Raw genomic sequence first — 20,022 nt, 5'->3', positions numbered from 1 at the left:
TCCCGTAACTCTCCATCTCTATGATGGATAAATTCAGTGTTTAAAAGGGGTGTTTTAATGTGAAGGACAGAGTTTTAGTTATTATATTATTATATATTAGTCATTATGCCTGTAAACTTCAGTAGAATATTTTGTGTGTAAATGATGAATTATTCTTAACACTCCTGCCCCCCTCCTTGCTCTCTCCAGGTTCTGTTGCATCATCTTCACCCCAGGTGACCCCCACCCCTTCGCCAAAATCCGTCTATTAGATGTGACGGCGAGGTTGATCAGGAGAAGCCATCATGTCTTAAACACAGACGGGCCCTCTGGAGCCCTGTCCCCCCACCCTGACCCCCCATCCCCTGCCCCCTCCTTCATCCACCACCTGACCCCCTCACCAAGCCCCATCCAACTCCCAGACCTATCTGCACATGTGAGAGAGAGGCTGCCCAACCCTGGCTCCCCCGTGGCACACCCCTCACCTCCCTCCGGAGAGATGAGCCTGAAGAAGCACCAGCAGCTGGGTGATGGTAGCGGTGGAGTGATGGGGTCCGACCGGGACCTGCAGTCCACCGCCTCCTCCATCTCCCTGCCCTCTGTGAAGAAGGCCCCCAAGAAACGGCGCCTGTCCCTGGCCTCTCTTTTCAGGAGACGGGGACGGGAGTCCAGATCTGGGCGTCAAAGGTCCAGAGAACTCCAGAACTCTGGACCTGGAGGGCTGACGGGAGTGGACGGTATCGCCAGCATCGAGAGTATCCACTCTGAGATGTGTAATGATAAGAACTCTGGCTTCTTCTCCGTGACCGGGACCGGAGCTGCCTCTGTCGCTGCTGCCTCCACCTCTTCTGCCTCAGGGCCTTCCTCTACCTCCTCCTCCTCCAAGCTCGGAGCTGGAGTGGGGTCAGAGCTACTGGAGTGCCCACTGTGCCTTCTGCGCCACTCCAGGGAGAGCTTCCCTGACATCATGACCTGTCACCACCGCTCCTGCATCGATTGCCTGCGCCAGTACCTGCGCATCGAGATCTCAGAGTCGCGTGTCAACATCAGCTGCCCCGAGTGCTCGGAGCGCTTCAACCCGCACGACATCCGGATGATCCTGGGGGATCGGCTGCTCATGGAGAAGTATGAGGAGTTCATGCTGAGGAGGTGGCTGGTTGCCGACCCAGACTGCCGTTGGTGCCCTGCCCCAGACTGCGGGTAAGAAGTGAACACACACACACCAAAAAGCAAGATCTCCTGCTCTGGCAAGACAGAAGTTACTGCTTTTTCCTTGTTTCCATTCTTCATATGTTTTTTTTTTTTGTTTGTTTTTTTGTTTTTTTAAAATCTGGATCTGGCGTTTATCCGGTAAACAGGAAAACCTAACAAGATGTTGAGCTTATGAACCAAATAAATATTCACAACTTGTTTTATTGAATTATTGCTAAAGAAGAAAACCAAATCTTACCACTAATCATCAAACTAGTTGCAGGGTTCATAGAATATGAAAATAGTGAAGCTGTTGAAGAAAATGCAGCTTTCTCTCTTTATAACACAATAGTGAACAAAAACATCAACTTAAAACTAAAATGGATTCCAGTTCAGAAACTTCAGTTTCAGCTCACAGAATACTGACTTATCAACATGTTTATTTTTAATGTGTTTTTATTTTTGAAACCGGTAAACAACAACGTGTTTTATTCACGCTTGGGTTCATTCTGACACAAGGAAGCCAGTTGGGTACAACTTCACCAGGAGACTGGGCAGTCTGATGTGGACACACATGTTTCTACAACACATTTAAGGCTGCGGTGCACCTTTGCGTTACATCATTTCACAACAATGTTGTCACAGGACACTTTACATACACATCATTTTAAGCCAATTCATACATAGCCTACAATAGAAACCGGGTACCGGCCGTTGAGGACTGGAGTTTGACACCCCTGATGTAAGGAGTCCATTTATTGACAACAATTTTTTGTATTTTATCCTCTGCAAAGCTTGGAAGACGTCAGCCGTTCTCGTCTGCAGTGTACAATCTTCCAGGAAGATACTTGCTAACTTTCTGCCAAAGCGGCATTTAAAACTGATTTCTCTTTGTGTTTCTCTCTCCATCAGCCGTTTCCTTTTCTTCCAGGAATTGTTTTAGGTTGTGGGGCTGTAAAAAGAAAAGAAAACATCCCTCTAAACACGGTAGAAGTACTTCTGGTGCTTTATTTTCTGCCGCAGAAGAGTTGTTAGACTGGATATGTTTTGGTTTTGCCGTTGTCTGACCGCTCCATAAATGACTTGGCCAGAAACGGAGCCAATGTTCTTCAGGACAAGATTTTTTCTCACATGACGTTTTATTGTATTTAGAATAAACTGCTTGCTTTGGATTTTTTCCTCCTCCTTGCTTGAAGCTCCAAACCAGCAGGAACAATGACAGTTTTACATGATTGTATAATCACAGTTTAGATCTCCGTGTGAAATGCTCACATCCGCATCATCACGTACGTTGCTGTTAACTCTACGTCGTTCTGAGCTACAGATTAGTTTAATATGTGTACAACCAGTCATTTGTGCACACTGTCTCTGCACATGATGGAAAGTTTACTCTGTTCATTAAGATAACTTCCAAACCCCGTCTTCTTCCTCACTGCTGCAATCTTCAGTACGACTAGATTGGAGAGGAACATGTCTGTGTGTTTGCATTGTAGACGGACGTCTGGGTTGTTTAAACAGATCCGCAGTGTAGGAAGTCTTCCAGACCTTCTGGCCGCTGTGATTGAATCTTAATCCTCATGTCCGTCTCAGAGGAGCTGGAAGTCGTCTGCGATTCATGCTTACGTCATGCAACCCAAGAATATTTACTTATCTTTAGTAGTTTACATTCCTGACTAAACCGTCGTCACATCACCAGTACACGCTGTCTGCAGCGGGAACGCCACATTGTTCCTGTTATCACTGCCTTGTGCGAGGTCGCATGAATGCATGTTGTTATTGGAGACGCAGCAAACAGACTCTCCGTCCTACATTCTCTAACACCAGTTACACAAAAGGAAAATATCCAGATTAGCGTAATGCTTTTATATAACCTCATGCAGTTTTCCCTCTAAAACTAAAGACTCATCTAATCAATGTCCGTCATGAAGCATCTGATCTGCAAAGTCTGGCAAAGTGAACGTAGTGTTTGCTGCGCAGAAGCAGATGTTCTGTTTGATCCTTTCTTTCTGCCCTGTGTCAGAACCTGAGATTCAGGCCACTGCATTACTACAGCAACCTCATCAATAACAGGCTCATTTCAGAGAAGTAGGATGTTTTAAATCAAGTTTTATATCGTTTCCCTTCATGTCAGTCAGTTTTAATCAGTAAAGGACATGATCTCCCAGCTGACACCAGTGGACTGCAACCAGCAGGCTGTACTGGTGCATGCTGGTACTGGCCAGACTTCATCTGTGTAAAAGTAAAAAAGTTCATGTTCACCTTTCTCAAATGTTAATTTACCTTTTTTAATTGTGTGTTAGTTTAACTTGCATCCTAGTTCTTTATCTGCAGTTGTTGACTCATCATTTAGAGGCCTGAAAGGTCACATGACCTTGTCTATGACCAGCTCTCTTTCATGTTAAACTACTTTTACTTTTAACACGTTGAACACTGTTTACTTCCTCATGAGGATCCTCCACGCCAGCACCTTGTCTGCGGGATTGTTGCCATGGGGATGGCTCTGGGTTGCTGAGGACCCTGCGCTGCAGCCATAGAGGCTGTGGTGTGGGCCCCAGCTGGCCCAGATCCGGTCCTTTCCCGTGGCTACCTCTGTGGTCATGGAGGCTCCTGATGTGGATGGAAGCAGAGATATTGTTTCTTCACATTAATGTCAAGCTAGATTATACTTTTATTTTCCTAAGAAAAGCGGTGGGGTTGTTGCTTTGGGTGTGTGTGACAGAAGAGGAGGTGTGGAATTCAGTTATTTATTCTCTTAAATTTGCACAGAATTTTTAATGCGTTTTATTTTGTAAAGCACTTTGTGCTGCTCATTTGTGAAAAGTGCCTTATAGAAACATTCGACTGATTGATTGTTCAGAGATGACCCCGTTTTTCCTGTCGACTGTCTTGTTTTTCCTCTACCAGATATGCAGTAATAGCCTTTGGGTGCGCCAGCTGTCCAAAGATCACATGTGGCAGAGACGGCTGTGGCACGGAGTTCTGTTACCACTGTAAGCAGCTGTGGCATCCCAACCAGACCTGCGATGCAGCGCGGCAGCAGAGAGCCCAGAGCCTCCGCCTGAGAACCGTGCGTTCATCCTCCCTCAGCTACAGCCAGGAGAGCGGGGCAGCAGGTAGGTCCACATGAAGCCTGATGAGGCACAACCAGATGGATAAAAGCATCACTGATCTTCCAAGATGCTGAAACTTTTATTTCTGTTCATCACATCTTAGGGCTCGTTGACATCAGCCTTTTGATCCGAGTCGTTTGCTCGGACAGTCCGCTTCGTTTGGGGCCAAACGAGTTCTGATTCTGGCCAGGGAGCCGGACTTGGTCTGCCTACAAACCCTGGTCTCTGTCCGTTTCAAGCCAAACACAGGAAGCGGACTACAAAAAAAGTCACTACCTGCGTTTGACGTAGCATTGCATGGTGGATAAATACATGATGATGGCGTTAAGAGTCCTCTGCCTCGTCTGTTCATACTGCGTCCATTGTTGCTGTGTATTTCTGCGGGATACTCGCATCAGACACAATAAAAACCCAAAACAACGATAGTTTAGTCTCCATGTTTAACTTGCAACAGTTTTCTTCTTCATGCAGGTCTTTTGCTAAACGCCAGTGCGGCGCCACCTCTGGTGGGAATGTGGATTTATTATTCTGATGGTTTGGCTGGTTTGACCAAAGTGCAGCATGAACGTGATCTCGTTCCACATTGATACACCTCCCTACAACTGAGCCGGTGTCTAGCGGACTATCCTGACGTGAATCCACCCCTATTAGAATGTTTTCGTGAAGTTTGACACACTCCAGATTGTTGATGGGTCCTGTGCTGCGTGGCCGTCAGAAGGAACCGGGAACATGTATAAATATAACATGTTTATTTATTTAACGCCACTTGGCCGTCAGAAGGAACCGGTAGCATGTATAAATATAACAGGTTATTTAACGCCACGTGGCTGTCAAAAGGAACCGGTAACATGTATAAATATAACAGGTTATTTAACGCCACTTGGCCATCAGAAGGAACCGGTAACATGTATAAATATAACAGGTTATTTAACGCCACGTGGCCGTCAGAAGGAACCGGGAACATGTATAAATATAACAGGTTATTTAACGCCACGTGGCCGTCAGAAGGAACCGGGAACATGTATAAATATAACAGGTTATTTAACGCCACGTGGCCGTCAGAAGGAACCGGGAACATGTATAAATATAACAGGTTTATTTACGTGGCAGTCAGAAGGAAGCCAAACGGCTGGATGTCCTCCTTTTGTTTCTGTGATGTGTTCCTCTTCATCATCATTTCATGAAGGTGTTGCACTACTATGACATCACACCATTGCTATTATTACCCTGCCTACTCGGTAAAGATGTGGTTGCTGTGGAAACGCAACAGAGGTCATGGTTTTCCGAAGCAAACCATCCTGTCTGGAGCCGGACCGCCCTGATGGGAAAGGGGCTCTATGATGACTTGATGTCAGCTGGGGCCTCGTTTGGGTGCAGATGTCAGAGTTGTCCAGTGTTTTAGTTTCAGTTTTTACATCCTGGTGTGTTTCTCTCAGCTGACGACATCAAGCCGTGTCCGCGCTGCGCCGCTTACATCATCAAGATGAATGATGGCAGCTGTAACCACATGACCTGCGCCGTGTGTGGCTGCGAGTTCTGCTGGCTCTGCATGAAGGAGATCTCAGACTTGCACTACTTGAGGTAAACATGTCGTCTGTCGTCCTCTTGGGCTCGTAGCTGGCAGTGGGAATAAACCATGCTAGCGTGTCCTCTCTTTCAGTCCATCAGGCTGTACTTTTTGGGGGAAGAAGCCGTGGAGCAGGAAGAAGAAGATTCTGTGGCAACTGGGAACGCTTGTCGGCGCACCGGTTGGCATCGCACTGATTGCTGGCATCGCGATCCCTGCTATGATCATCGGCATTCCCGTATACGTCGGAAGGAAGGTGAGGCTTCGTGCAGATTTCAGGATGTGGATAAGTTGCAGAGTTTCATGTGTGCTGTTGTCGTTCAGCTCCCCGTGTGAAGCGCTACTGGAACTACTACACACGCTTTGTAAGCCAGAAGTAATTAATCATCCAGAATTCCCCTCTAAAGCCTGCCAAGAAGCCAAACCCCCCTTTTCCCCTCCAGAAATACCAGACCAGGTTCAGTCATGATCACATCAGACTGTGTTCCACATGCAGCTCTCCGCTCCGTGTGCATCCTGGTGGTTCACTGAGGCCGCTGCACGGGCAGCTTATTCTGTTTAATTAGCTCTGTAAAATAAACTGTGGGCCCACGTTGTCTCTGGAGGGAGATCCGCCACGTTGGAGCCGGTCTCGTTCATTTGCAGGGCCTAGCCTCGGCCTCCAGCTTCCAGTTCCACTCATCTATACTGTTTACATGTGTGATCTAATGTTGCCTGTGTGAAAACCAGACCAGCCGAGCTCCAACTCACACCTGCGCTGGTTCACTGCAGCCGGCTTCCCCGTCTCCACCTGCCGAGTCAGACTTTATGCACATGCTCTTCTATTCTATTCTATTCTATTCTATTCTATTCTATTCTATTCTATTCTATAGTCATTTAGCGGACGCTTTTGTCCAAAGCGACTTACATTTATGCTCATACCATGATAGGCACATCGGGGGGCAACTTAGGGTTTAGTGTCTACTGTGTTACAGTAATTCTGACTAGATGAAAGGAAAACAAATCAGTGAAACTAACTTTATCATTGCTTTTTCAGACGTCCGTTTAATCACATCCGCTCGTCTTCGAAGCCCCTCGACAATGTTTTCTATAGTTATCACTTTTTAAATATTTTCATGACAAAAACAAACATTTTTTTGATAATTTTTTTCCAAGAAAGTGATTTTTAAGGTAAAACTGATTTGCTATTTGCATTTTTTTTTTTTTTTTACTCTTCCTCATTTACAAACACAAACACTGCGTCGCTGTTTCTCTAGACTGAACACAATCTGCAACACCGTTAATGATGAGAAGAAGACATAGAAGAAGTTGAACCCAAATTTCCACAACATTCCTTCCAGCTGTCAGACGCCTCCCAAAGCAGCAGATTTCATATGAACTTTACGTGGTTAAATACACGTGATGAATGTATACATTTATTTATGACCTGTCTGGGTTTGTATTTATTTCATAGAAAATCCAGAGAAATAAATGTGCCGCTGCTTTGCCAGAAGGAGATTTCTGCTTTGAACTCCTCCACTTTGTGTCCAGTCTGAACCCCTGCTTTCCTCCAGATGCTGACCTTTAGTCCTGTCCCATGTCTGCTTGTCTGTCCTCCTCTGACTCGTCTGACGACGTTTGGTCGCCCATCTCCCCGTTCGCCGTCGTCTTCCTCGCCTCCACATAAAAATACCTGAAGGTTCCTCATCTGCTGAACTGTTGTGACACCTTTAACTCTAATGCTGGGATGTTGGAGAAAACTTTAAAGCCCCCCCTGCTGCTTTGTTCTGGAGCGGGGTGTAGTTTATAAACCCCCCACCGGCGCCGTCGGCATGGTAACCAAGGCCGACAGTCTGGTCAGTGGCAGGGAGACTTGTTAGATTCTTTCAGTGTGTTCACTCACATGTTTCTCTTTGCTCCATCAGATCCACAACCGTTACGAAGGCAAAGATATTTCCAACCACAAGAGGAACCTGGTGATTGCTGGGGGGGTGACTCTCTCCGTCATCGTGTCCCCGGTGGTGGCTGCAGTCACTGTGGGTCAGTGTGGCCTCCAAGCCCTCCTTCCTCTCTCTCTGTTTCCCGTCTAGCTCCTGGCGACATGCTGATCTTTGACATCTTAGTTTGACCCTTCAGACTTTCCGTAGTTTAATGTTGAAGTTTTTATTCTGCTGACGTCTCAGGATTTCTCCCCGGCTGCTGCGTGAGGTCGCTTCAGCTTGTTTTGACGCAGCTTCCACCATGTTTCAGTTTGTTTTCGTTCCTTGACCCGGGTGGCTCCTGACATCTGTCCCCCCCCTTCAGGCATCGGCGTCCCCATCATGCTGGCGTACGTCTACGGCGTGGTGCCGATCTCGCTGTGCCGCAGCGGAGGTTGTGGCGTCTCAGCTGGGAATGGAAAAGGAGTTCGCATTGAGTTTGATGACGAGAACGACATGAACGGCGGAGGCGGGGCGGCTGCAGCAGGTACGTTTTACCGCAGTGACCTGAAGAGTCGCCGTCTGGAGGAAACCTGCTGGCTTACGTTTTGTTCCGTCCTCTGCAGACACGACGTCGGTGGCAGACCCCAGGAATAACCCCAGCATAGGTGAGGGCAGTGTTGGGGGGATGACGGGCAGCCTCAGCGCCAGCGGCAGCCACATGGACCGTCTGGGAGCCAACAGGGACAACCTGAGCGAGACCGCCTCCACCACGGCTCTGGCTGGAGCGAGCATCACCGGCAGCCTCTCCGGCAGTGTCATGGTCAACTACCTGAACAGGTACCAACACCGGCAACATGAGCCAGCTGCTTTTTCTCCCTCCCTCCGCGGCGTCTAAGTGTTCCTGCTGCATGTTGTCAGGCTGGAGGTGCAGGCGGATGTACAGAAGGAGCGCTGCAGTCTCAGCGGGGAGTCTGGCACCGTCAGCCTGGGAACAATCAGCGACAGCGCCAGCACCAAAGCAATGGCTGGATCCATTCTCAATGCCTACATGCCTCTTGACAGGTGAGGATTACGCTGTTTGATGGACGTCCTTCTGCCTGATGTTGATAAATAAAAGCTAAAAATGACCGTTGAAACTTTCGTCAATGTTTACTATGGAAGCATGATTCTACGCTGCCCGTCCAGTAAGCAGCTGGAGCCTCCCAGTATCCCAGCAGAATCGCTGCATGGATGATGATATTTCAGCTGCAGAGAGTAGTGATGCAGTGAGAAGCTTCTCGTGTGGGAAGACTCTGATTGTCGGCATGAAGCCGGGAAAACCTATGAGGAGATGCAGGAACTTCTGGAACTGGGTTCAGGAATGTCCAACACGTCATCAGTAACTGGAAGGATGGTGGAAACCTTCGTCTTCCAGTATGAGATGTGTCGGAAAGAAATGTTGAATTATCAAGATTGTTGATTAGTTAATGTTTGGTCAAATCATAAAAACACCAGTAAAACTTAGGGGTGGGTGGGTGGGTGGGTGTGTGTGTGTGTGTGGGTGTGTGTGTGTGTGTGTGTGAGAGAAAATAAGAGCAACTCTTTTAGTTTGTCAGTTGTTGAGTAGAATGTGAGTCTTGTGACAACACACACACACACACACACACACACACATATTAGGGCTGCTCGATTGTGGCAAAAATTATACTCACAATTATTTTGACTGAAACGGAGATCTCGATTATTTAACACGATTATCTTTAACAGCATGAATTTATTTAACATTAAAATGAGGCTTTTAAACAGTGTCTTTAGGATTCCACATATTTTAGAAAACAAACAACATGAAGCTTTGTCTTGACAAAGTGCAAATACTGATGTAAACTGAATAAATATGTCAGGATTAAACAACGCTGCGCCTCGTGGTGTTCTTGTTGTCCATTATAACCGTCTAATGCACGGTTTTGAGTTGTTTAATCCGCTTTTACCATGGTCCCATACAGTAAATATTATTATTATTAAATAACAAATTTCTATTTCTTTTGTACAACACTTGATAAATACGCTAAAAGTATAGGAACTATTTCATGTTGGCCTCCATGTACGTTTTATGCCAAACAACTGCTGTCAGGCTACTGCGCGCTTCTCTTATTCACTTGTTAAAAAAATTAACGCGTTGCTACAGCAACGCCCCGTGACGTAGGGATATTATAGTGATCTAACTCGGCAAACCACGTGTGCGTTTATAGGAAAATAATGCAATCAGTTGTCACTGACATAGGTATAAACTATGTTTAGGTGAACTTCCACAATCTACTGCAGTTATTCTACATTGACCTGCAGCCGGAGCCGACTGAGACTGGCCGCCTGGGAGTGCTTTAGGACGGGAGAGGCTCCCGCTGCTCCTTCCTTACAGTAACTGCACAACAATATGTGCCTTCAAGTCAGTCGCCAAAAACACCAGAAAAGTCTCTAATAACTCCAGTAAAAGCTGCTAGATTTGTCACTTTTAACAAAAGAAGTCGCCAGATTTAATGAGAAAGTCGCCAAGTTGGCAACAGTGTCTGAATGAAAGCAAAGCGGCGGTGGGAGGAGTTTACAGCACAGCGCTGCAACGCCAGAGACGCTCGATTAGCAGCTGAAGACAGCAGGAGAGGAAACTAATCACACCCTTTTATTTTTATGATCGTTGAAAACCCAGATCGTAGTTGAGATTAAAATCTGATTCATCGCCCAGACCTACCCCACACTGTTTCTGTTCAAGCTTCACCGCTTCCTCTCTTGTTTCCTTCCTGTTGTTTCAGAGACGGGAACAGCATGGAGGTCCAGGTCGACATTGAGTCCAAACCCGGCAAACGGCGGCATCACAGCGGCAGCAGCAGCGCAGACGACGGCAGCCACGCTGGCCGCTGTGGCTGGACGTGTCCCGCCAACGGCTTCACGTCCTCAGAGGGCAAAGGAACCTCCACTAGGTGGGCCAAGGAGACGTCGTGCTCCTCCTCCTCCAGCTCTGGCGGCAAAAAGAGCAAAGGCAAGCTGCGCAAGAAAGGAGGAGGAAGTACAAAGATCAACGAGACCCGGGAGGACATGGATGCTCAGCTCCTGGAACAGCGCAGCACCAACTCCTCCGAGTTTGACTCTCCTTCACTCAGCGGCAGCCTGCCGTCCGTGGCTGACTCGCACTCCAGCCACTTCTCCGAGTTCAGCTGCTCCGACCTGGAAAGCATGAAGACATCCTGCAGCCACGGCTCCAACGGGGGCGACTACCACACGCGCTTCGCCACCGTCAGCCTCCTCCCCGAGGTGGAGAACGACCGCCTGGAGACGTGCCCCACATCCTCGTCCTCCTCTTCCTCCCAGGGGCAAGGAGCTGCCACCTCTCCCGCCTCCACCGCCTCGTCGCCAGGCAACGGCACAGACCTGTCGCCGCTCTGCTTCACCACAGAGCAGAAGCCGCCGTCTCCATCCGAGCCGGACTCTCGCAGCAACACCGGAGAGCTGCTGAAAGAAGCCAACAACAACCACCCCCCCCTCACCCAGCAGTCCAGGAACTCCAGTATACAGACCGATATTTAAAATGTCGACACCTAAAGTGCTGCAGACGTATTTAACGTGTTTTCCCTGCTTTCAGTTAAACCGCCATCGTTTCGGTTGTTCTCCGGCGAGGCGTCGAGTAAAACCCATCTCTGCTTCTCAGAAATGCGAAACATTCTGAGACACGTTACGATGCTCCTCCGTGTGAGCCGCAGGCTGCTGACACTGACCAGTAACACCAGTCTAACCAGGACGCAGCCGCTGTGTGTCGATCCACGCAGGCTGGAATGAAACCACTGTGCCAGTCGCGCTCGTGTTTATTTGCTTCTCGATGTGGATGCAGCTCCATGCGGGAATCTTAAATCTCAACCAGGGACCAGGCAGTACGGCTCACCGTTTCCTCTTTTCCTGGGTGTGATGTGTAAAACGATGGGGGGGTGGGGTTGTGACAGTGTTTAGATATGGGAACCGGTCTCTGGAAGGTCTCAGGGGAGGCTGAGAGTTCCTGTTCTGTTATTCAGTGAGTCAATTCTGTGAAATTGTAGAAAAGTGGTCTCGTTGGCTGACGGTTTATTCAGGATGGCTCCGCCTCGCTGAGTACAAGAGCTTTGATATCTTTGTTAACTCATGGTGCCTTCAAGAAGATGTTTGTTTTGTTTGTCACTCTCCGCTGTGTCTTCTAGACCCCAAACGAGAACTCGTAGATTCCGGATGTTTGTCTTTGTCGAAGGGAAGCTTCTTCATGCAGAACATACCGCGTTAACCTGCTACACGAAGACTTTTTCAATCGCCTTCCAAAGACAGCTATCAGGCTTTTGTTAAATCTTTCACCCATCAGCTGTAGACGCCACTCCGCATCAAGCGTCTTTTTTTTTTTTTTTTTTTTTTCTTCTAGCACCGCAGGGATGAATGAAGTCCAGATCCAGGATTATGCAGACTGATGTTTCTGCACACGCTACACAAAATGCAAATAACCAAGGCTACGCGGCGGCTTGCGGCGGTGGCTCAAGGCACCTGCACTGTTACCCGTATTATTTCATATTGCATTTATGTTGTGCAATGCAACAATGGTTTCTGGGTTTGTTGGGGTTTTACGTCCTGTCTGACGCGTTCTGTGTTGCCAACGGTGCTGCTGAGCAGACTTGAAATCATTTTGTTCTTAATTTCAGAGTGTTTGCTGAAGGTGAACCTCTACCAGCAACGTTTTTGTTTTTTTTCTTTGTTTGTTTTTGTTCTGTTACTGGATGAGCACGTATTTTAGTCCTGTGGATCCGGCCTCATGTTGCATTGATGCAACAAGTATCGTTCTTCTCAGTTCTGCTTCTCATTCTCCAACTAAATTCCAGTTTCTTGGTTCTGATTTGAACACTAGTGCCAGATATGATCTGTATTTTGTGCAGAATAGCATATGGTATTTGTATATTTGTTTGGTAATTTGCTTTATTATATGTGTGTAAATGCATATCAGAAAAATAAAAATATGAATGAAATGTTCCGTTTCTTTTTAAGCTGAAGAAGACATTTTCCTCGTTACTGTCTGACCTTAAATCAGGCTGAACTGTTTCAGGCAGGATTACAGCTGTTATCTGTTTGCTAAATGAGAATATTTTTATTAGTTCCTTCAGAGTCTGAGGTTTTCATGTTTTCTGACTGTTTAGTAGATTTTGGCCTCGTTCCCCAGCCTATGACAAGCTTTTTATGAAGCTTGTTGTGTTTCTTGGATTTGTTTTTAGGTAAAAGCAAAACGTGGCAACACTCGGTTCTTCAGACATCTGCGTGTCCGTCTGTTCAGGTAAACATGTGTAATGTTTACTTCACTAAAGTAAAACTACAGTCAATGTCTTTAGGGGTTTCTAAGCATTTAGTTAGGCGGTATGAATGTAAATGAATAATGGATTCAGTGTGAAGTGTTTTAGACTTATTGGTCATTATTAATAATTGAACGTAGCTTAAATAAGAGGATGTTCCAGCTTCCCAACGTCATTCCTCTCTGGAGGAAATAAAACTCTTTCATTTATTCCAGTCGCAGTCGGGACTGGATTTCGTTCTGCTTCTGGTCAAACTAAAACCAACTTTTACTCCCCCAAAAGCACAGGACCTTTGTGATTTATGTCCTCATAAAGATGAGTTAAAGTGTGTCTGTAAGTTTATTTATTTTTAAATCATCTGGAGACTTTGTTCACATGGCCGCAGCGCTTTGGGAACCTGACACACCAACTTTTTAAACACTGCTCTTGGTGGATTTAACATGGGTCCTGTAAACCTGCAAGGTTTCCTTGTATCCCTGCACCAACACACCTCAAACTAATCAGTGATTGTGCAGAACTTCATTGGTGTTTGGATCCATTTAATGGATCCAGGTGTGTTGGAGCAGGTATACTGGGAAAACCTGCAGGACAGCAGCTCTAAAGGACCCCTGCTGTGAGGCTACAACTTGTACTTCCAGCCAGCATACAGGGCTGGGTGAGCAGGTGGAGCGCTTGCTCGTCCTGGTTAACCTGGATTATTTTTTCCTGCAACGTTCCATCGGTGTGTTTGAGAAGCAACACAGAGCAGACGATCTGTCTAAAGGAAAAAAAGACTTTATCCATGGACAGAAGGCAGCCAGGGTCCAGAGGTGGAGCTTTACTACTGAACAACTTGTACCCTTTTTTTTTCCCCAAGAAAACACTTCCAACTCTTGCACCCACACCAACGTGATGACGTACAACCGTCTGCACCATCTTATGATGACCACTAATAAATGGCTCAGTCTGCTGGCTTGGTCTGAACATTACTGATGCTTCATTCTGCGTTGAGGATGTCTAAGATGTTTGGCTTTAAAATGTTGCAGACTATTTCTATTTTATTGAGAAACACACGAATACAATAAAAACAGTAACTAATTAAAACAAACAAACAAAAACACTTTAGTTAATCAAGCAGATGGCAGCAGCCTGGTCTGGTGTCTGGATATGGTGTGAAGTTGGCAGGTTGTATCTGAATGGGTCTTTAATGAAAATTAAAGGGCTGAGAATGGAGCCTTGTGGGATGCCAGCTGGTTATTTAAGGTGGCAGATGAGTCTTGGGGAAATTTACATAAAATCTCTACATGTAAGTCAAATGTAAATCATGTTTTGTCTCAAGATGATTAAAAGATAAATTTGCATAAAAGCAAATTGTAGTTGACAACTGCATAGACCTTGATAAAGAGTCTTTATTATTTTTTATTCTTATTATATAGTCTTTATTATTGTTTAGTGTTTATTATTCTTTATTCTTATTTAATAGTCCATTATTCTCTTTTCTATTCTTTCTCTAGTCTTTATTATTCTTTAGTGTTCATTATTCTTGTTTAATAGTCTTTGTTATTCTCTCTTCTAGTCTTTATTATTCTCTCTTTTATTCTTCTCTTTATTAACGTCTATTGTCACCTGGACGGAGCCTCCGTGACGTCACTCATTGGTTTCTGAAGAGCTGAAGCTCATTGGGCGGTTCCTACCGTCGCCATCTTGGCAGCGTCACGCGTATGGAATCACCAGCCAATCGGAATGCGCCCTTGAAAGAGCCCGCCCATGAAAGAATGTGAAAAATTAAACCAAACAATTGAGAATCAAAACCAAAGACTGTGAAGGGCAACCAAAATAGAGAGAAGAGAGAAAGAGGAAGAGGAAACTGCTAACAAAACTACTCAATTTAACCAAATAAAAGCCTGATAGTTTTGCATATTTTTTTATTTTGACATAATTTATTTTACCTTAGTTTTAAAAGTTTAGGCTTTAATTGTTGTTTTTGCTTAAGTTTTAAAAAGTTTTGCTTGGAGATTGTAAAACAAATCTGATTCCATACAGCGTATCGTTATTCACGGAAAATCCAAATATGGTTAAAGAGGTGGAGCTGAGAGGAGGTCTTGAAGACGGGCCGGATGATTGACACTGTAGACTGTATATAAAGAAAGATTGATAAAGATGATTGACACCAATGTTCCCTCTAAACTGCGCGCGTGCGCAATCGCGCACTGCTTGCACATACTCAGCACACAAGAACATCTATGCAGCGCACAAAATAAAATAAAACAGAAACGCATTACTTAATATCTAATTTTAGAACTGATATAATCTAGTTAATTAGACCAATTATATATATATATTTTGTACCATTTTGCAACGTAACTCAATGAGTGACAGGTGTCCAGCCAATAATGCCGTACAGTTCACGTACGCTACGCAGCCAATCGGAGCAGAACGGCGCGAATGTGCCCTGCCCATACGCGCCGTTCAGGTTAGCTAGCTAACAACAGTGCAGCGGAGTTAAGAGACGCAGATGCTAACCCCTTATCATGGCGAAACGAACCCAAGAGGAACGGGCAGCGACGTATCCACTCATCAAGCCAAAGTAAAAAAGAAATGTGGTTCTTTTAAGATGGAATGGCTGTCGGAGTATGTGAAAATAGAAGAACAAGCGGTGAAACTGAGTGAGATTTTTTCCTTTTCGAGTGAGAAAGGTTTACTCTGCAAAACATGTTGCGAAGCCAAAGTAGCAAATGAGTTTTCCGAGGGAAAAATGTGGACTGAATGGAAGTTGGACTACCTTAAGCGTCACATTCAGCAGAAATGTCATTTGAAAGCTGTTGGAATTGTACGAAGACTCAAGATGGGACAGGGGATCGGTACATTATTGCGGGAGAGCGCAAAAGACCGCATAAAGTCAACGTAAGAAGCAGAGGAAGTCATCGACCTGGACAATGTGTACAAGCATTGGAGAAGCGAGAAGGACAGACGGGGACAATAAGGTAAAATTTAAATCAGATTTGTGCATATTCTAGTGACATATATTAATCATTAAATGCTGTTACTATTAGATAATTTATGGGCAGGGTTTCCACTACATGTAATTCATTGTGGCACACCGCCACGCCTTCAGAATGATGATTTTTTTTTTTCAAGGTTTAAAACAATTTTAAAGGATATATATGCACATATATGTATATGTATATACATTGTGCAAAACGTGAATCTTTTAATGTGAACAAAATTTTTGTCTGAAAGGTGTACATTTGTGTAATTTCTTCCAGAACATGACCCTCACCCATGCCACAACTGGACTTGACTCAGGCCAAAGCGGGACTCTTCCTATGGTTAAAGCAGGACTCTCACATATAACATAGTACACAACTCATGAACAAGGTTTTTGTTCTTTTTTATTTTAAGTGGGCCAAATCAGTTATATTAAAAGTTAACTAATGAAAATTGCTGCTGTAATTTGATTCTTTTAATAAGCCATGTAACTTGCTATGATCCAAGATTTTCAACAGGCGTGATACTGGTGTGTGGCCACAGCGTACACATCTGATGTTGCTCACAGTGGTCCTCAGTGTGCTTAGGGAGCTTGTGTGTCTGCTCAGACACAGGAAAAATTAGAGGGAACATTGATTGACACCCATCAAACTCCGAGCTGCCTGTAGCTAACAGCTAACGAAGCTAATTCAGAACTAACGGGAGCTAGCCGGCTAGCGGGTTCAGGCGGGCTAAATCTTCGGCTAAAAAACGCGGTTCTTCCTTCTTGCGACGGAAACTTTAAATCGGTAACTTAATATGTAAATTGAAATATTGTATTTTTTAAATGTAAGTTTTCAGTAAGCTTTTCAACTTAATCATGACTGTTGAACATAAGGTACTTAGGATAAAAGTTTATCAGGCTGCATCTTCCAAAAGTATGTTTTTATGTACCGTTGCCTCTGCAACTGTCCTGCAGAGGTAGAATAGTAATATTACTTTAAACTGTTCCACCTGAGTCATTCATAATGCTGTTTTTGTTTTGTTTTTTCTCCCCACAGACACCATTTGGACCATTGGGGACAGCTATGCACGGCGTGGTGGAGAGAGGCAACCTAGGCCTTTCTGGATCGTCCTGGTTCGGCTGGGGTGGACTGAGATGGACAAGTCTTCTCCCCTTTTTCTCCCAGTCCCTGCAAGGAAGAACAGCTCCTGATGTCTTAGTCATCAACTGCGGTGGCAATGACATGGGGGTGGTCGGCTGGTGAATATGATGGAGGACCTGCACCAGCTCCACCTTCAGCACTCTCGTAGGCAAATCATCTTATCTTATCACCCAAATATGTAAATGGAGGGCTGGTGCCAAGATTGACAAGGCCAGGATGTTTGTCAGCAGTGTAATGGCTGCATTTGTTAGTGTAAACGGTGCCATCTTCACATTAGACATGACACTCCAGAGCTATTTTTGTCAAAGTTCATTTCACAAATAGGGGAAATTATTTATTTTTAACAGCTATAGCTAATTTCCTGAAAGACTACCTTCAAAAGCAGTGAAAGGGTCACAGTTGGGAGTGTCACTGCTTTTGAATTTGATCTTTAATCCTTTTTTTAAAAAAAATAATAGCTAGTATAAATCTAGCCCTGACTGTTATGGCTAATGTGTAGCTGATGTGAATTGTTTTACATCTGTAGCCACGACACTGTTGACAGCTCTGTTCTTCCTCTCCTAACTCCTAATTTTGTAAATAAATGTTTGTTTGTTTTTTTACTTCAATACTGTGGGAGATTTCTTTTTATAGTATTAGATGAGTTAAAGAATAATCATTTCACTTTAAATGTAACTATATTTGTATTGCATTGTTTCATACCAGCCTAGATGAGGAAACCAATAGACTGTCATGAGGATCCAGAAATTCAGCCGAACACAAAGCCATGAAGGTCTTTATAAAGTAAGGTTTATTTAAATGGGGGAGGTTAGGGGGGAAGACGGGGTCTGGTCCGGCAGCAAGTGGCGGTTTGTTCCTGAAAAGCTGTTGGAAGTCAAAGACGTGGCTGTGAGAAAGGCATGGGTCGAAACAAGACGCAGATGTCGGCTAGTTATCCAGTGGAGAAGGCAGGAATTGGCGGTTTTACGAAGCAGGGGTCCAAGTCCAGGCAGAACACAGGGTGAGAGGGATCTGATTGGAGCAAGACCAGATAAATCCGAGGAACAAAACAGGGTCGATGACGGGAATCTGGGAATAAACATGAATGCTGGATATCAACAAGAGAAGCTCTGCTGAGCATCTGGCAAGGAAACAGAAACATGAGAGATAAGTAGAGCAGGAAGCAGGTGGAGATGAGGAGCAATCAGGGAGTGCAGGTGGAGCAGATGAGGTGGTGGGATTTCCAGCAGAGAAGTGACACAGACTGGATAAAATCTAGTCTGCAAAGCAGTCTCCCATCATAAGCAAGCACAGGGTGCCCTGCGACGATAGGAAGGATGCAGCACTTCTCAACAGGAGGAAAACCTCTATCTGAACCCGCTCAAGGACGGGTAAACGTCTGCCTCGACTGGTGGCGGTCAGGAAAGAAAGATCAACCAACAAGCAAATACGAGCACTCCCAGTCAGAAAGACCTGCTGAGACAGGAGAAATATGACTTAATAAAGCCAATAAGTTTATTTAATCAGAATAAAATAAATATGCTAAATTGTTTCTGCAGTCGGTCCATTCAAGATCAGTCCAATCATTTATCAGCCAAGTGAATTTTAAACGTCACACTTGAAATACACTCGACTGCAATGTTTTAAACTATTTCCTATATGGCTTCATAGCTCTGAACTGTGTTGAATCTTGTATTGTCCAGCTGTACAGCACCAGAATGAGGATCTGGCTGCCGTGTTAAGCCGAACAAATTTGCTTTGCCAAGACGAGATTTATAGATATAAGCTCCTCTTGATAATCTGATTCTTTTAAGTATCCCTTATCAATGAACCTAAGAAATATATTATAAAATTCTGCTCAGCAGTCTGGAAAACACTAAACAGGAATCACAAAAATTCTTCCTTAAACAAGAACAATTAAAGTTAGTATCAAATGCAGTTTGGGTTAACAATGAGAACTAAGGAACCTGAACACAAACACAAAACATCAAGGGTCTGACTTTATATAAATACTATGAACAATATCAAGAAAAATACACTTTCACTGTAGCATCCCTTTGTCGTGTGATGTTAAAGAACATAATCTGGACAGGTGGGTCCCGTTCAAGCAGACTCCAACTGATAATCATTCGGCTGTTTGTGAGTGTTCTCTGTAAAACCTACTGTGCTTCTTCAGTGTATACTTATGTCCTATTTATGCCGGTTCTAAGTAAATGTTAAAAAGTTTATTCTAACTCTGGTAAGTGTAAATGACAATTAGAGTCAACAGATTTCTGTGCATTACAGCAGACGCTGAATGTTACTGCGGTCCCTTTCATGCAGACTCAAAGTAACATTTCAAAATGTCCATTTAAAGTAAGGCTCTTCACGTGTCATTTTTCATGTTCTATGTCTGGAAAATAGAGAAAAGATGTTTATAGGCCACATTCTGACACACATTAAAAACTCCACACATAAAAATATTTACAAACGTAGATATAGATGTTGTCAGCCCATATGCTTTTTACTATGTGTATCTCTGATCACAGTACATATTATATAGATATATTGCAATTTATCAAACGCGCTGCTTTTATTGTGAAGCGAGGGGTGTGAAGCGAGCGGAAGTCACTGGCTAAGCCCGTGTGCAACTTCCTAGTTTTCTTTAAATACGAGGCCCACAGCGTTCTCAGGTGAGAATTTCTGGGCTGTAGTTGCCGGCTAAGGCTTCCAGACGTGTAAGTGTTTCACTTTTTAATCTTTTGCACACTTAAAACTTAATCCAAATTTAACTTAAAATCTACACTGTGTTTTTCATAGGGGACCGACGTGTGTGTGTGCATCTGTGACACGAAAACGTGACAAATAATAAAATAAAGACAA

General features: G+C 44.7%; 1 protein-coding gene across 1 annotated transcript; it reads left to right on the top strand.

Annotated features, from left to right (window-relative positions):
- The first annotated feature begins 224 nt into the window (after window positions 1-224).
- On the top strand, window positions 225-12,631 carry LOC306756176 (E3 ubiquitin-protein ligase RNF19A-like). The gene is made up of 9 exons (XM_079240852.1): window positions 225-1,179; window positions 4,075-4,283; window positions 5,717-5,861; window positions 5,941-6,103; window positions 7,752-7,866; window positions 8,131-8,292; window positions 8,372-8,585; window positions 8,667-8,810; window positions 10,532-12,631. Exons 1-9 carry the CDS (start codon window positions 479-481, stop codon window positions 11,301-11,303), a joined length of 2,625 nt encoding a protein of 874 aa, XP_079096978.1. The 5' UTR covers window positions 225-478; the 3' UTR covers window positions 11,304-12,631.
- Window positions 12,632-20,022: the final 7,391 nt, after the last annotated feature.

This window comes from Telmatherina bonti (assembly GCF_933228915.1).
Source record: "Telmatherina bonti genome assembly, chromosome: 5".
Taxonomy (NCBI): domain Eukaryota; kingdom Metazoa; phylum Chordata; class Actinopteri; order Atheriniformes; family Telmatherinidae; genus Telmatherina; species Telmatherina bonti.
This window is presented reverse-complemented; position numbering and strand designations above follow the sequence as displayed.

Excerpts from the sequence above, each read along its gene's own strand:
- LOC306756176 (XM_079240852.1), top strand. The coding sequence starts at position 479 with ATGAGCCTGAAGAAGCACCAGCAGCTGGGTGATGGTAGCGGTGGAGTG. Across the intron at positions 8,586-8,666 it reads ATGGTCAACTACCTGAACAG|GCTGGAGGTGCAGGCGGATG; the intron begins GTACCAACACCG and ends GCATGTTGTCAG. Across the intron at positions 8,811-10,531 it reads GCCTACATGCCTCTTGACAG|AGACGGGAACAGCATGGAGG; the intron begins GTGAGGATTACG and ends CTGTTGTTTCAG.